The 17797-nt window shown below is 50.0% G+C and overlaps 1 protein-coding gene across 3 annotated transcripts in view; it reads left to right on the forward strand.

The window, feature by feature from the left end:
* The window catches only part of MYH14 (myosin heavy chain 14), an 85611-nt gene that overhangs the window by 64652 nt on the left and 3162 nt on the right, over nt 1-17797 (forward strand). For all 3 annotated transcript variants that reach the window (XM_058529921.1, XM_058529922.1, XM_058529920.1), the window contains 7 exons: nt 2436-2648; nt 4716-4928; nt 6083-6244; nt 8005-8133; nt 9030-9118; nt 9203-9326; nt 14945-15153. In XM_058529921.1, the coding sequence (XP_058385904.1) occupies nt 2436-2648; nt 4716-4928; nt 6083-6244; nt 8005-8133; nt 9030-9118; nt 9203-9326; nt 14945-15153 (1139 nt within the window). The remainder of the gene's footprint in view (nt 1-2435; nt 2649-4715; nt 4929-6082; nt 6245-8004; nt 8134-9029; nt 9119-9202; nt 9327-14944; nt 15154-17797) is intronic.

Genomic DNA, 17797 nt, shown 5'->3' on the forward strand with positions numbered 1-17797 from the left:
GTCGCTTGGGCAAATTGCTCAACCCTCTCTGTGCCTCATTTTCTTCATCCTGAACATGGAGGGCTCATTCTTTCACCTTCATTTTTGAAAGATATTTTCACTGGAGGTAGAATTCTAGGTAAATGGTTTAATTCTTTCAGCACTCTGGACAGATCATTCCGTTATCTCTGGGCTCCGTTGTTTCAGAGGGAAAGTTAGCAGTCATTTAAATCACTGTTTCCCGCGGCGCGGGCCCGGGCGCGCACCGACGCACAGCTTCTCTGGCCATGCTGAGGCCACGTCCCACATACAGCAACTAGAAGGATGTGCCACTATGACATACAACTATCTACTGGGGCTTTGGGGGAAAAAAAAAGGAGGAGGATTGGCAATGGATGTTAGCTCAGAGCTGGTCTTCCTCAGCATAAAAGAGGAGGATTAGCATGGATGTTAGCTCAGGGCTGATCTTCCTCACACACAAAAAAAAACAACACTGTTTCCCTATAAATAACATGGTACATTTTTCTAGCTGGTTTACATTTTTTCTCTTTATCTTTTTAGCAGTTTGACTGTGACGTGTGCAGCTGTGGGTTTTTGTAAATATTTATCCTGTTTTGAGTTTGCCAAGCTTCCTACAGCTGTGGGGTGGTGTTTGGGATCAAAGGTGGAAATTTTCAGCCACATTTTCTTCAAATATTTTTCTACCCCATTCTCTCTCCTTCACATTCTTCTTGGACTCCAAATACATGTATGTTTAACTGCTTAATACTGTGCCACAGATCATTGAGGCTCTATTAATTTTTGTATATCTCCTAGAATTTTATATAAATTCTTTTCACATAATTCTCTTTTTGGATTGCCTTCTTTCACTCAGAATAACTATTTTGAGATTCATCCATGTTTTTGCATGTATCAAGAATTCATTCCTTTTTTTTTTACTGCTGAGTATTATTCCTGAATAGGTAGACATTTTATATATCCATTAACTCGTTGATGAACACTGAATTGTTCCTAGTTTTTGGCTATTATGAATAAGACCTTAGTCTTCGTAATAGGATGTAGTGGTTTTAATTCACGTTTCCCTAATGAACAGTGATGTTGAGCGTCTTTTCATGTGCTGATTTGCCATCCATACGTCTTCTTTGGTGAAGTATCTGTTCAAATCTTTTGCCCGTTTTTTTTTTTATTGGATTCTTTCTTTTCTTATTATTGAATTTCAAATGTTCTCTGTATATTCTGAATACAAACTCTCCATCAGATCTATTGCTTTGCAAATATTTTCATCCAGCCTCTGGCTTGTCTTTTCATTCTCTTAATAGAGTTTTTCAAACAGCAGAAGTTCTTAATTTTGATGAAGTCCAATTTATTAATTTGTTATTTTATGGATCACGCTTTAGTGTTGTGTGTGAGAAATCTTTTTTAACTCAAGGTCACAAAGATTTCCTCCTGTGTTTTTTTTTAGAAGTTGTCTGGTTTCAGGTTTTACATCTATGTCTATGATCCATTTTGAGTAATTTTTTTTATGTATGGTGCTATCATGGCTATAAGTTAATTTTTTTATGTGTATAGATATCCCATTGTTCAAACACAATTTGTGGAAAAGACTCTCTCCACTTGTTTTTGCATGTATATTAAAAATCAAGTAGTTAGTTCTTTAATTTTTTCTTCTTTTCCTTTTTCTTTACCGTTTCTCTGGGATTCCAAATACAAGGATGTTTGACTCCTTGATGCTGTCTCACAGGTTATTAAAGCTCTGTTAAATTTGTTTTACAGTCTTTTTTTTTTTTCCTTTGTTCTGTTTAGATCATTCTATTGACCTGTTTTCAAGTTTACTGATTCTTCTAATGTGTCCGATCTGCTCTCAATTTCATCCAGTGACCTTTTCATTTCAGATATTATACTTTTCAGTTCTGGAGTTTCTGTTTGGTTCTGTTGTAGTTTCAGATCCCTCCTGAAATACTCCTGTCTCTTCACCCATTGTATCCGTCTAGTCCTGAAACTTACTTATCACGGTTAAAGTCTTTGTGATAATGCCAATATCTAGGTTATCTGTGGGTCTGTTTTTGTGGGCTGATTTTTCTCTTGACTCTGAGTCCCATTCCCTTCCTTTTCTGCATGTCTTATAAGTTTTATTGTTTGTCCATTACTGTGTCTTCAAAAACAGTAAAAGTTGAAGGACATTTTTTAAATATATGCATTTTTTTTTCCTACCACTGCTCCAAAAAGAAACACCCTTTCCTTTGTTGGGTGTGTAGAGTGAGGGGCTCGTCGGTTTGATCCATTCAAGAGTTGAGCTGGTTTGGGACACGGCTGCGACTTTAACCCCCTACCTTCCTCTTGTGTCTCTGCCTCTGTCTGTCTGTCTCTCTGTCCCTGGCTGCTCCCTCTTTCCGATCCCCTCGTATATTCCTTTCAGCTAATCTGTTTCCCCCACCCCATCTCCCTCAACCCGGAAGCTCCTGGCGGAGGAGAAGGCCGCTGTGCTGCGAGCAGTGGAGGAGCGTGAGCGGGTCGAGGCCGAGAGCCGGGAGCGCGAGGCCCGGGCCCTGTCGCTGACGCGGGCGCTGGAGGGGGAGCAGGAGGCGCGTGAGGAGCTGGAGCGGCAGAACCGGGCCCTGCGGGCGGAGCTGGAGGCACTGCTGAGCAGCAAGGACGACGTCGGCAAGAGTGTGAGCGGGAACCCCCTCCCCGAGACGCACGTGTGGGCGACTGCCTGCACACTTGACGTTGGGAGACACGTACACACATGTGCTCTCACACACACGGCATGAAAAGAAGCAGACACCAAAGTCACGTGTTCACGCACAAGCACAGAACAGGAGAGCGGCTGACCAAACACGTGTTCACGAACACATACACAGAACGTGGGGAGATCTCCCGTGTTCACACACAGAACGTGAGAGCTGCTCACAGACATACGTGTTCACGTGCGTGTACATGGAATGTGAGGAGACTCTTCCATTAAACACATCTGTTCATGTGCACACAAAGAGCATGAGAACCACGCATCATGTGTGTATGAATACTCAGAACGTGGAGAGAATTTACCACAACGTAGAGCCTGAGAACTGCACCCCAAACATGAGCATGTGTGTATACACATGTACGCACACACCAGAGGCGTGCACACACACACACCACACGTATCACATACACACCACACATGCACGCACGCATGCACACACACCACACAGACCCAGTGTGAGGACACCCCACCTTGCCACCCCCCAACCCCACTGAGCACACACAGGCTCCCCCACCAGGCATCTCTCTTCCCCCAACTCACGCATCCCTCCAGGGCCTGCGAGGGCTCCCCCAGGCCTGTTCCCAGTCCCCACTCACCCCGTGTCCAGCTTCTGAAAGGTCCACCACACCTTCCGCTCCATCCTTCCTTCATTTACCCAATGAATATATTTATGGAAGACCAGCCGGGACAGCCCAGGGGCGCGGCCCACCCTGATTAATGACGGGAGGCACTGATGGAATCCGTGTTTAGTTGAGTCCCTGGGCAGACACCCTCCCATCGTCCTTCGTTATTGCCAAACAGTGTTCTCCCATGCGTGCGACAGGTGAGGGCTTTATCTTCTCACATGCTTTGGCGTTGACCCTATGGAGCTCTTAGCCAGGCCTGGAGAGAACCCCTATCCCGGTGACATACCCTTGGCCTGCAGCCCCAGAGAAACTGGAGCCAAAATCCAACTTAGACTCGAGCTACTAAAGTCTGTCCTTTGGGAGAACTGTCGGGTTATTTGTCATGACTCCCAAGGCCTTTGTGGGAAACAGGATGTCGGTGGGAGAAAGCTTGATTCCTTTAAGTCAACAGCATTGATTGGCAGGTGCCAGATAGGAGGGGAGACCAGTTGGCCCCTCCAAGGGCTGAAAGTAGACATAGTCACTGACCCCGTTTCCGTGAGGGTCATTGGGCGGTAGGGATACACAGATAGAGTCCCTGCCCTGTGGACTCAGTCCAGTGTGGGAGGCGGGTGTTGCACAAAAAAGACACATGAGTGCAAGTTAAATGACCATCGTGACTAGGGCTGAGTCGGAGACGGGCTCAGTGCCAGGAGCATGGGTAACAGGGAGGCCCTGACAGGTCAAGGGACACTTCTCTGAGGAGGTGACAATTAAGGAGAGGCATGAGAGGGGTGTCTCTGAGAATTCACAAGCCCAGATCTGCTTATCACAAGGCGTTTGGGGGTTTTAATTTACAACTCCCTGAAAAGGCTGGGAATCCCCCAAGATGAGAAAAAGATAGAAGTAGATAGTGGGTTGGCGATATCCTGGGGAGTCTGGCAGAAACCAACACTGATAACTCGGGAGCTCCATGCCTTCAACCCGCTTCTGCACCGGGTTCCTGAAGATGAAGGCCCAGTGAGCTGAGCTCACAATCCAAAATCACAAAACCCACGAGGAAATAACCCACCAGGAGTGCGAGTCAGCTGACCTAACCAACACTAGAAGGGGACTCTCAAGAGCTTCAGACAATAGAATGATCATGCATGGATTATTAATAAAATATGTTTTAGGATGACTCAGAATGAGACACATAGTAAGTAGGTGCCTAGGAAATGTTGAATGAGTGAATGAATGAATGAACTAGGAAGGGCACATCGACTTGATGCCTCCCCCTCCTCTGTCAAATCTTCCCTCCCTCTATCCTAGGATAGACCTGGGACCATGGCCTCCCCCTCCCTCAGTGACCCAGGTGCCCAGTGCTCACCATCCCTCCCCACCAGGTGCACGAGCTGGAGCGAGCCCTCCGGGTGGCCGAACAGGCAGCCAACGACCTGCGAACACAGGTGACAGAGCTGGAGGATGAGCTGACGGCAGCCGAGGACGCCAAGCTGCGCCTGGAAGTGACCGTGCAGGCCCTCAAGACACAGCACGAGCGTGACCTGCAGGGCCGTGACGAGGCCGGCGAGGAGAGGCGGCGGCAACTGGCCAAGCAGGTACCAGCAGGCCAGGCGGGGGGCTGCAGGGCGCCCGTCCAGCTGGGTGGGCCCTGCTGCTTCCAGGCAGCAAGACAGGCCCCAGGTGTCACCCGCCCATCTGTTACTTGGTGTTTCTACCCAAGTCACTCCTGTTAGCCAGCATCCCCCTGCTCCCCAATCCGTTCACCCCCATAACCCATCAACCTGCACGCATATCCCACTGACAGCCAATGAGACATCCTCCATCCGCCAAACCATTCATCCACCCATCTACCGCCCCATCTATTCAGCCACCCAGTCACAGCGTCTCCACCAACCAACCCTTCTGTGCAACCAGCTCTGCACCCAACTTTTCCTCCATCCACCCGACTACCCTCTTCCAAGCAACCTCCTTTCCCCGGCCCAGCCACTCCCTTATTTATCCAACCCCAGCCCCTCCACGCCCCCAACCTACCCATGCACTCATTGACCAGCTCGTCTACACCCGCTCCATCCACACCTTACTCCCTCACTCGTTGCCTCATTCACCAGCCCCCTCCTCTGTTCCATCACTCTCTCCTTCGCTGCACCCGCCCTTCATCACTCATTCAGTCGAGGCGTTCCCTCTGGTCTGCAGCGGGCACAGCCTGCTGCGAGGTGACGAGTGCTGAGCATGGGAGAGGCGAGTCAGCCCTGAGTGTCAGAAAGACCTCTCTGGGGCGTGTGGGCAGCGGACTGGAGGGGGAGAGACTAGAGCTGGGAGCTCAGAAGGAGAGATGAACAGGTGACCCAAGGCTGGTGAGGGGGGTCTCTGGGTGTTCTTTGTCTCCCTTGGCCTCCCTGACCCAGCCTCGGGTGAGTGTGCACGACTTTGTCCTGGAGGCACTGGGGAGCCACAGAGGAGCCATGAGCAGGGGAGGGGCAGTGTCAGCTCTGAATGTAGAAGGATCCTTCTGGAGCCGTGCAGGAATGGGCTGGAGGGAGGGGAGAGACACGCAGAGAGGAGGCTGAGGTTGGGGGAGAGGAAGAGGTTGAGCCGGGGCCGTGGGGACAGAGCAGAGAGAGGCAGGGGGCAGGAGGAACGGGGCTCAAGGCCGGGGCAGGGGCTGGAGGGTGGACGTCTGTGTCACCAGCATGTAGAGGGAGCCTGGGCCTCCTTTGCCCTGAGCGCACCTCTCTCGGCCTCCCCCCAGCTGAGGGATGCAGAGGTGGAGCGGGACGAGGAACGCAAGCAGCGCGCTCTGGCCGTGGCCACCCGCAAGAAGCTAGAGGCCGACCTGGAGGAGCTGAAGGCCCAGATGGCGGCCGCGGGGCAGGGCAAGGAGGAGGCAGTGAAGCAGGCTCGCAAGATGCAGGTAAGGGGGGGCGCTTCAGCCGCGGGGGGGGGGGGGGGCGGCCCTCCCTCGCTCCAGACCCCGCCCCCTCCACCCCACAGCAGCCCCCACATTGGTCCACACCTTTGTAAACATCCGTGCCCCAAAGGCTCACTTGATTATTTTCATGTTTTTTATTTCCTTTGCTTAAAATGCTTAATTTTTAAGTCCAACTTCCTCATTTTATTTAATTTTTGAAACGGAAATACTTTAGGGTTTTTTCCCGTTACGAAACTTATACCTGGTTCGGAGGTTCGCGGGTTCGGATCCCAGCCGCGGACCTATGCACCGCTTATCAAGCCATGCCGTGACAGGCGTCCTGCATATAAAGTGGAGGAAGATGGGCTCGGACGTTAGCCCAGGGCCAGTCTTCCTCAGCAAAAAGAGGAAGATTGGCAACAGATATTAGCTCAGGGCTAATCTTCTTCACCAAAAAAAAAAAAAATTTTTTTTTGGATGATAATGATGTGTCAGGGTAGATTCATCGATTGTAACAAATGTCTGGTGAGGGACGTTGATGATGGGGGAGGCTGTGCCGTGTGGGGTAGGGGGCATAGGGGAAATCTCTGGACCTTCTGCCCAATATTGCTGTGAACCTAAAACTGCTCTAAAAAGTAAAAGTTCATTTGTTTAAAAAAGCATAGAACTGGGCTGTCCAGTACAGTGGCTCCCAGCCCTGTGTGGCTACTGGGCGTCTAAAACACAGTGGGTCAAAAATCCAAATTACATACTGGATTCCGAAGACGTAGAAAAAGGTAAAATATCTCAATAATTTTTGAATTGATTACAAATGGAAATAACATTTTGGATATATGAGGCTACATAAAATATAGCGTTCACCCTAATTTCACCTGATTCTTTTTACCTTTTTAATGTGGCTACTAGAAAATGGAAAACAACACAAGTCCTTGCAATATATTTCTGTGGGGCAGCGCTGGTATGAAGAGATCCCTTCCAGAAAGTAAAAATTGCCAAGCGTGTCATCACTGAGAGAAAACTGCTATGCTGAAAACCTGTTATTATCAAGCAAATAATAATAATATTAACAACAGTGACGATTTCCGTCCTGCCACTACCAAGCCCATTGCTGCCATCAGAATGGTTAACAACTACAGACTATTCCATTGTGAAGACACAGAGTGGGTTTTTTTTTTTAATGGTGGTGGATATTTAGTTTGTGTTTTATTTTTTGATATTTTAAACACCGTTGAGGAGAAAACCCTTATACTGGCATCTTGACACACTCAGAAGTAGTGCCGCCAGGTAGCAAAGTGCTAGAAGTGTAAACCCCGGGGCCAGATGGTCTGGGTTCAAATCCAGGCTCTGCCACTTGCCACCCTAGGCAGGTTCCTGAACCTCCCCGAGCCTCAGTTTCTCCATCTGTAAACTGGGGAGGAAAATAGTCCCCACGAGCTGGAGCTGTGGGGGTTCAGCAAGTCCATAAGCATTTGCCATTGTTATTATTACTGCAGAGTCCAAATATTATACCCATTTTAGGCTTACTTTAATTTTAAGGTGTTTCTTTTTTAAAGAGGAGGCAGCTGAGGCCCAGAGAGGGATAGGGTCTGGCCCAGGGTCACACAGCAAGCGGCTGGGGGCGGGCGGGGTGCGGAAGCCCAGGTCTACAGGGCTATGCTTGCTCACGGGGAGGCGAGGAGCCCCCACAGGGCTGATGCGAGGGTAGGGGGTGCTCCGTGAGTCAAGACCAGGCTGAGCCCACCCACTCGCTCCGTTTCGCCCAGACCCAGATGAAGGAGCTGTGGCGGGAGGTAGAGGAGTCGCGCAGCTCCCGGGAGGAGATCTTTGCCCAGAACCGGGAGAGTGACAAGCGCCTCAAGGGGCTAGAGGCGGAGGTGCTGCGGCTGCAGGAGGTGAGGCCAGGGTGGGCGGGGCCTGGGATGGGAGGCTGGGGGTGGGGGCGGGGCCCTGGGATAGGAGGCTGCTGGGGGGCGTGGGGCCCTGGGATGGGAGGCTGGCGGTAGGGGTACGCAGGGCCATGGGATGGGAGGCTGGGGGTTGGGGGACACAGCTCTGGGATGGGAGGCTGGCGATGAGGGGGGTGGGGCCCTGGGATAGGAGGCTGCTGGGGGCCGTGGGGCCCTGGGATGGGAGGCTGGGGGTTGGGGGACACAGCTCTGGGATGGGAGGCTGGGGGTGAGGGGGAGTGGGGCCCTGGGATGGGAGGCTGGGGATGAGGGTGGGCGGGGCCAACCACAGTGGTCCTGGGGTCACTAGGGAGCCCTGGGAGCGTTCTGAGCAGAGGAGGGGCCAGGTCCGTTCTGGGGTGGTGACCGGGATGGACTGAGCCGGGAGACTGGAGACAGGGAGGCTGGGGAGAGAGGAGGAGGCCTGAGCCGGAGCTCTGGGGATGCAGAGGAGGGAACAAGGCAGAAAGTAACGGGGCAGGATGGACAGACTGTGGGTGGTAAGGGGGCAGAGGAGGCCAGGAGAGACCCGGGGGTCTGGCCCAGTGACTGGGGGAACCTGGAAGGAGGAGCAGGTTTGAAAAGAGACACCGAGCTCAGTGAGGAGGTGATGATGGTGGGGGACCTGGGGGGTGGGAGGCAGGAGATGGACACGGGTCAGGGGCTCGGGGGACGGATTTAGGAGACATCTGCCCGTGGATTAAAGTTCATTCCAAAGTTACCCAGGGATGGCGTGTTCACATATAAAAAAGGCCCAGACTCGAGGTGTGAGGGGCAGGGAGGCCGGTGCCCAGAGAGCCGCCCCTCACCTCTGCTGACCACTCGTCTCTCTGTCATCGCAGGAACTGGCCGCCTCCGACCGCGCCCGGCGGCAGGCCCAGCAAGAGCGGGACGAGATGGCGGACGAGGTGGCCAATGGCAGCCTCAGCAAGTGAGTGGCTCATGGTAACGGGGAGCGGGGCACCCTCCTCTGGCCATCCTGCCCTCTCACCTGCCCCCGGCCTGTTCTCCCCAGGGCCGCCATTCTGGAGGAGAAGCGTCAGCTGGAAGGGCGCCTGGGGAAAATGGAAGAGGAGCTGGAGGAGGAGCAGAGCAACGCAGAGCTGCTCAATGACCGCTACCGCAAGCTGGTCCTGCAGGTGAGCACAACCCGGGCACCCCCTGCCAGCCTGGGTCCCCACTGACCTGGAGCCATAGCCTTCAGTCCTGTTATTCAACGGACGTAGGAAAAGGGGCGTTTTGAGTTGGGTTTTGAAGGTTGAATAGGAGTTCTCCAAGGGGGGATGCCTTCATTCACTTGTATTTCTGAGGCTTCTGGAAAAAAGAGCTGGATAGAGATGAATTATGTAGGGTTTCTGTCCTGCAGAGTTCCCTGGGGAAACAGACATGGAGCTGAACTGTCACAATATAGGGTGGCATGTGTGATAATAGAAGTATCCTGGGCCCAGTAGACCGAGAGAGAGAGAGAGAGAGAGGACTCTCTGCAAGAGTCACAAGAAGGCATTTGGGAGAAGGGACATTTGGCTGGGGTTTTAAAGCATAAGTAGGAGCTTGGCAGATGGAGAAAAGTATATTTTCATTTGTATATTTATTTATAAATATTTTCTGAGGCTTCTGGAGGCCCAGATCCCATTCTGGGTGATGCTGGGGACCTAGAGACGGATCATTCCTGGTCTCTGCCCTTAAGGACATCCTAGTTTGATGGAGGAGACAGAGTATCCCAATACAGAAATACAAATGAAAATGGAGGAAGCGTAAGACACTGTGAGAAACTAGGGGTCTACTGACCTCGCCTGGATGCTAGGGGCTATCAAGAAAGCCTTCCTGATGGAGGTGATGCCTTAAGACGTTTTGTAGGAAGTTAGGAGTTTGCCAGGTGGACAACAGAGGGATGGACTTTCCAAGGAGGGACCTATGTCTTCATTATTTCATTTATTTTTAAAGGCACATCTTGAGGCCTCTCATGGGCCTTGCCTTGGCACTGCTGGGGGCTCAGAGAGGGGTAAGACCCTGGCTCAGCCCTTAAGGAGCCCCTAGGCCAGTGGGAGAGGCAGTCATGTTCCAAGATGATACAGCTCCCATCCCACTCAGAGTGGAATCCCAGTCACCTCCAAGGCTCCACACTCTGGTCCCTGGCTAACTCAGACCTTATCTCTGACCCTTCTCCCCCTAGCCCACTCGGCTCCAGCCACACCAGCCTCCTCACTATTCCTTGACGATGCCAAGTTTATTCCCACCTCAGGGCCTTTGCACTTGCTATTCCTGGAATGCTCTTATCCCAACCATCACATGTCTCACTCCCTCGAAACAGCCTTCCCTGCCACCCTCCCTCCCATAATGTCTTTCCATTCTCTCTGGTTTAGTCTTTGTATTACTTACCACTACCCAGCATTATATTATACATTTACTTGTTTGTCTATTATCCATCTCCCCCCAGAATGTAAGCACCTCCTTGAGGGTAGAGCCTTGTCTTCGTTTTGTTCACTTCTTTATCCTCAATACCTAAAACAGTGCTGGGTGCTCACTGTAGATTAAATGAATAAGCCAATACATACTCTGATGGAGGGAGCATAGGACACTACAACCATATAAAGAGTGATGTAACTTAACCCCACCCACATCCTTGGCTGGTGGTGAAAAGGAGAACCTTTTACAAAAAGAAAATAAAACTTAAAAAGACACAGAAAGGGACTCACAAGAAAATAGCAGACATTGAAGGCAGGCAAAGGAGATCCAACATATGGATAATGGGAATCCATGAAGAAGAAAACCAAAGGAAGGGAACAGAGCAAATGTCGGAAGCCATGATGCCTGAACACTTTCCTGAAACAAAAGAGTTTGAAGCTCCATATGGAAGAACACACTGTGCACCTGATATTGATTCATAAAACCAGATACCAAGACAGAGGCTAGTAAAAATTTTGGACTTTCAAAAGGAAAAAAAAAAAAATCCTTTAGCCATCCAGAAAAGAAATGAGCAAGTGATATATAAGGAAAAGAAAAGTAGATTATCATCAGATTTTTTTTGATGGCAAGACTTTATGCTGGAAGCAAATGGAGGAATATATTTAAGATACTGGAAGAAAGAAAATGTGAGCCAAGGATTTTGTATCAAGCAAGACTTAGTTTCAAGTGTAAAGGATGCCAACAGGTTGTCAGCCTGCAAGAAGCCAGGGACTCTTCCCGTGAACCCTCCCTGAGGAATCAGCGAAACCAGTGGTTCTCAAAGTGTGGACCCGGGACCAGCAGTGTTGGCATCTCCAGGGGACTTGGAAATGCAAGTTCTCAGGCCCCAGCCCTGCCCAAGTGAAGGAGGAATGCTGAGGTGGGCCCCAGAAATCTGTGTTTTGATGAACGCTCCAGGTGGTTTTGAGGTGTAACAGGTCTGAGAACCACCCGGAGACCCAGGTCCAGACGATCAGATCCCTAGAGAGACATTAGCATGACAGAGTAATGGGCATACACTTTACTCATCATTCTAAGACTCAGTGAAGGCTGACCAGGAGTAAGAAAGTTGGTGGCTATGTCCTCAGGTGTGTGGAGTACAACTATTTTTTTAATGGAGAGAATGGGCAAATATGCAAAAAAAATTTTATTACTGTATTCAGTAATTATACTGGTCGTGATGGTATTAGCGTTGTGTTTCTGAGACCATTGTGTGTGTAATGTGGGATAAAGTAAATGATTAAAGATGAGATATTCTTTTTTTTTCTTTTTTTTTTTTTTTTGAGGAAGATTCGCCCTGAGCTAACATCTGTGCCAGTCCTCCTCTTTTTTGTATGTGGGTCACCGCTGCAGCAGGACTGCCGACAAGTGGTGTGGGTCCATGCCCGGGAACTGAACCTGGGCTGCCGAAGCGGAGTGCGCCAAACTTAACCACTAGGCCATGGGGCTGGCCCCAAAAGATGAGACATTCTAGGGGCTGGCCCGGTGGCGGAGTGGTTAAGTTCACGTGCTCCACTTTGGCAGCCCCGAATTGGCAGGCTCGGATCCCGGGAGCGGACCTACGCACCACTTACCAAGCCATGGTGTGGCAGCGTCCCATATATAAAGCAGAGGAAGATGGGCACAGATGTTAGCCCAGGGGCAATCTTCTTCACCAAAAGAAAAAAGATGAGATATTCTAATTCTGTCATCACCTGTGTCCATAATCTCAGGATCGTCAGTGTGTAAGAACCTAGACACAGATGTTATAGAGAAGAGGCGAGGTTAAAAACAAAACAAAACGAAAGAACCCTGTAGTCCTGAATTCAACTTGGATGTGTTCACATGAACTTAGGAGGTATTTTGTATAGATCCAGCCTATCTCTGTCCCCCCAAAAGTCCTAGAAATGATAACAAATCCAGCAGCAGTGAGCATCCCTAGGTCCCAAATTGTGGTCTAGAAATACCATTTCCCACCAAAAGAAACTGGGGCTTTAGAAACGACTGACTCCAGATCTGAAGCAGGAGATGAACAAGAGTAGCTTGGAACATCTTGTCACGCTGTGCCTTGGTCTGCTTAGGCTGCCATAACAAAATACCATAGACTGGAACAGAAATTTATTTCTCACGGTTGTGGAGGCTGATAAGTCCAAGATCAAGGTGCCAGTGAAGTAGGTTTCATTCTGGAGCCTCTTCTCTTGGCTTGTAGACAGCCGCCATCTTGCTGTGTGCACATGTGGGGAGAGAGAGAGAGCTCTCTTGTGTCTCCTTATAAGGGCGCTAATGCCATCGCGGGGGCTTCACCCTCATGACCTCATCTAACCCTAATCACCTCCCAAAGGCCCCTTCTCCAGATACCATCACGTTGGCGTTAGGGCTTCAACATACGAATTTGGGGAACACAAACATTCAGTCCATAACATACCAGTTATGGAGGAAGCCAGCGTGGTGATGTCAGAAGCACTTAGGAGTCACCCTGGAGAGGCTCCCAGTGGCCCCACATGGGGCAACTTGAGCTTCAACAAGGATGATAACTGCAGTTGGTTTAAATCCATCAAATCTGTTGAAATCCATGAGTCCACAATGATATTTTAAAAAATACTGATTAGTCACTGTATTGGTTTCCTGGGGCTGCCGTAACAAATGATCACAAACCAGGGGGCTTAAAACAAGAGTGACTTACTCTCTCACAGTTCTGGAGGTCAGAAGTCCAAAATCAAGGTGTTGGCAGGGTCGGTTCCTTCTGCGGGAGAGTCTGTTCTGGGCCTCTCTCCCAGCTGCTGGTGGTTGCCAGCCACCCTGGGCTGGTAGATGCCTCACTTCAGGCTCTGCCTCTGTCTTCACGTGCCCTTGCCCGCGTCTTCTCCATGTGTCTGTGTCTCCTCTCCTCTTCTTATAAGGACACCAGTCGTATTGGATTAGGGGCCCACCCTACTCCAGTATGACCTCATCTTAACTAATTCCATCTCCAAAGACCCTACTTCCAAATAAAGTCACATCCCGAGGCTCCAGGTGGGCATGAATGTTTGGAGGGAGACTCTTCAACCCAGTAGAGTCACCTTCGGAGGATGAGAGGGAACCAAGTCATCACCTCGAAAACTCGTAAAGAGAAAGAATTAAGTCCTTGGACCCAACTGCCCATTTGAAGGAAACGTAGAGAACAGAGAAATGTGTGAATCAGACACGGAGAAACTGCAGGCCAAATGGTCCAGACTCTTCAACAGATAAATTGTAAGGAAATAAAAGGGATGGAGGAGGGAGCTGTAGATTAAAAGAGACGCAAAGACGTGTGAAATTTTTTAAATGGACGGGATTCAACTATAGGATCTAAGGGTGCATCTTTTGAGTAATAAAACTTGGAAGAGGAGGAGGGAAGTGATTACTCTAGAAATGCCAGGATAACATGCTATTTTGGGGGGAAGGAAGGGGTTGCTTTTAGGATGGGTGCGTGAAGGGGCTCTGGAGTGGCAAAGTTGTACTTCTTGACCTGGCTGGGGTTGACAGTGGTGTTTGCCCTTTATTAACCCGTGGAGCCATATATTTGATCAGTTTTTGGCTTTCTTATCACAGTTTTATTTTCCAATAAAAAGTTAAAAAAAAAAAAAGAAAAGAGCATATGCTAATCACCACGTCGATGTGTTCCTGTGAGGGTGAAGTGAAATAAAGTATGAATCAGACTGGATCTGACTCATTTCTGTGTCCCAGACACAGGACCTTGCTCCGAGTAGGAGCCGAATAAATAGACAGGAACTATTATTAGGGGTGTGTTTACACATTCTCAGTGTAGTAGCTACTGTTGATTGAGCAGGAATTTCTCAAAATGATCCTGCATAGCACTCGAATCAGAACCACCTGAGATGCTGGTTAAAAATGCAGATTCACGGACCGCACTCCAGATCTGCTGAATCAAAATCTCTGGAGCGGGGGGGGGGGGGGGGGGGGGGGGGTGTCGGGACCCTCAGTCCACATTTTTTTCACAAGCTCCCCAGGTGATCCTGGTGCAAACAAAAGTGTGATAACGTTTGGAATAGACTCATTCACAGTCAGAGGTAGAATTTATAGCATTTAAACAAGTTTGTGATATGCTTGTGGACTTATTAAAATAGCAAAAACTTATCGAAAAGGTTAAAACCCAGAGCTGGCACTGCTGTTGGCTGATAAGCCAATTGGGAAAAAGACACGCTAATGTTTGTTGAGTTTTTAGTGTGTATCAGGCTCTGTGCTATGCACTTAACCATCATTGACGCAGTTAATTGTGAGAGGCGCCTGGCTTTACCTGCCACCTTCCCTCTGAGACCCCACCGTGACAGTCCTGCATCTTCCATTGCCACAGGTGGAATCACTCACCACAGAGTTGTCAGCTGAGCGCAGTTTCTCAGCCAAGGCAGAGAGCGGGCGGCAGCAGCTGGAGCGGCAGATCCAGGAGCTCCGGGCACGCCTGGGTGAGGAGGACGCGGGGGCCCGGGCCCGCCAGAAGATGGTCATCGCTGCCCTTGAGTCTAAATTAGCCCAGGCTGAGGAGCAGCTGGAGCAGGAGAGCAGGTAGGTGGGAGGGGAGGGCAGCGCCACATTCTGGTCAGCGACATGAAGGGGAGCTGTGTGCAAGCATCCAAAAGACATCAACATATTAATGGTTCCTGATTTCCTGTATCATTTAGGATGCTTTGGGCTACAAGTAATTGCACTCCCACTAAGAGTATGATTTAAACAGTAATGTAGCAGTTAGCTATAGCTGCGTAACAAACCACCCTACAATTTAGTGGCTTAAAACAACAACCGTTTATTATTGCTCATGAGTGTTTGGCTGGCTGGTGGGTTCTGCTGATCTGTGCTTGGTGGGCCTCACTCACACATCTTTGCTCAGCTGAGAGTCAGATGGATTTGCTGATCTTGCTGGGCTCACATATGACTAAGGCCTTGCCTGGAACAACTTGGCTAACTTGTCTCTGCTCCAGGCTGGCCCAGGATTGTTCATGTTGCAAGAGTGAGGGAAAGTATTGAAGGCTTCTTGGGGCCTAGTCTTGGAACTGGGACACCGTCACTTCTGCCACATCCTGTTACTAAAGCAAGTCATGTGGCCACCTCAGATGTAAGGGAATGGAGAAATAGATTCTACTTCTTGAGGGGAGCAGCTGCAAAGTCATATTGCAAAGGGTGTGGATACAGGAAGGGGTGAGAATTGAGGCCATTTGTGTCATCACTCTATCACAAAGAATTTCTTTTTCTCATGTGATAAGAAGTCCGGAGCTGGGCAGCTGAAAGATGGAAGGGCTCTGAGTCAGCATCTGTATAGTTCCCTTGGTCTTTCCCTCATGGTCACAAAATGGCTGCCCTTGTGCCAAACATCACACTCATACATCCATGTTCAAAGCCAGGAGGCAGCAGCAGTGTGGGGCTGAGATAGTTTCCATCTCCAGTCTCGGGAATAACCAAGAATACCCCTCAATATTCCCAGTTAAGAACCACTGTGCTAATAAAACTAACAGAATATTTATTACTAAGCCTAATAAAAGTGTCGCTCTTCCAATACAATAGATTTTCTACAGCTCAATGCTATTTAGTAACAATAATAATAGTTCCCACTTACTGAGGACTTACTGTATGTCAGGTGCTGGACTGCTTGTATATACATGTATGATATCACATAGTCCTTGTGAGAGAAGGACCATTGTTATCCCTATTTTATATAGGAAAACTTAGGCAAAGAGAGGCTATAAATCTAGGATGCCTGACCTGTAATTCAGTGTCTCTACCATCGTCTGGTGGAGACGAGTGTTGTTTTATACCAAAAGATACATAAGGTTCTCTTTTACATTTATTCATTCAACAAACGTGTATTAAGAGTATACTGCTTACCCGCCCATGCCTGGGCACTGGGGAGATGATGAAGAATGAGACATACCCAGTTCCTGCCCCCATGGAGGTCACGGTCTAGTGGGATTTCCCACCCGAGCTCGACTCAGGAGTTACTTTTATCGCTGAGTCTCTGCACATCCCTCCTTTCAGGCTGACCCCATTAGGAGGAAGACCCGTGAGCCAGACATGGTGACAAAGGGGAGATCCTATGAACTATGAGGGCTGGGGGGACATTGTTGAAAGGGAAGCTGGATCGGCCTGAGATGGGGGGGTTTGGGAAGGGTTCCTGAAGGAGGAGGCATGTGAGCTGAGCCCAACAGGAATGAGAAGATTTCCAGGGCACAGAGTCCCGGGCAGAGCAGCAGCCTCGGGGGAACGGCTGGGAGACATAGCGGCATTTGTAGGAATTTGATTGGTCCTAGGAGTCTGCCATTCAGGAGAGGGATGAGGGAGGCAAGAGCCTCGAATGCTGGGCTGAGGAACTCTGTCCTGGGGTGATGGGGAGCCATTGGGGGCTGTGAGCTGGGGAGGGGCAGGGCCAGCGCTGGGTGTAGTAAGACCCCTCTGGGACAAAGTTGGGAACAGACTAGAGGAGGGAGATGAAGCTGGGAGGCTGGTCCAGAAGAGATTGAACTGGGGGCTGATGGGCTGTCGGAGGTGTAGGGGGAAGAGGGCAGCATTTGGGGTTAAGGCCTAGTGACTGGGGGAATGTTGGGGTTGGGGGAAGACATTGAATTCATTGGGGAACATGATTGACAGTGAGAGGTCTCAGGGATGGGCAGAGGAACTGGCCCCAGAGGCTCATGGGAGAAGTAGTTCTCATCCAGGGGCTAGGGGCCCAGGGGCTCATGGGAAATGTAGTTTGAGGTCTCTGGAGACACCTTCCAGAGGCTGATGGATACACAGGTCTGAGTTCCCTCCTCCCCCATTATACAGATGAAGAAACTGAGGCTCAGAGAGTGTTAATGACCTACTCAAAGTCACCCTGGGAGCAAGGAGTGGCCAGCTGACCCATAGGTGAAGGAGTCTCCCCCCTGCATCCCTTTCCAGGGCTCAGTGCCCTCCCACTTCCCCCAGCCCTGTGCCTGCCTCTCAGCACATGTGGGGTGGCCTTGTCCAATCGTGGCTGCCAAGCACCGCCCATCGCTGGGGACCCCATCACACGGACTTCACCCTGAGTGTGAGGCTCCACGCAGGGGCCACAGGGATGGGGAAATTCGGGAAACAGCAGGGAAGCGATTTGAGGGGAGAGAGGAGGTGAGGTGGCCCCAGTGTCTGACCTGCAGATCTAGGTGGATTGTGGGGAATTGGGGGGAGGAGCGGGTTGAGG

The sequence above is a fragment of the Diceros bicornis genome, chromosome 34 (assembly GCF_020826845.1).
Source record: "Diceros bicornis minor isolate mBicDic1 chromosome 34, mDicBic1.mat.cur, whole genome shotgun sequence".
Lineage (NCBI taxonomy): Eukaryota > Metazoa > Chordata > Mammalia > Perissodactyla > Rhinocerotidae > Diceros > Diceros bicornis.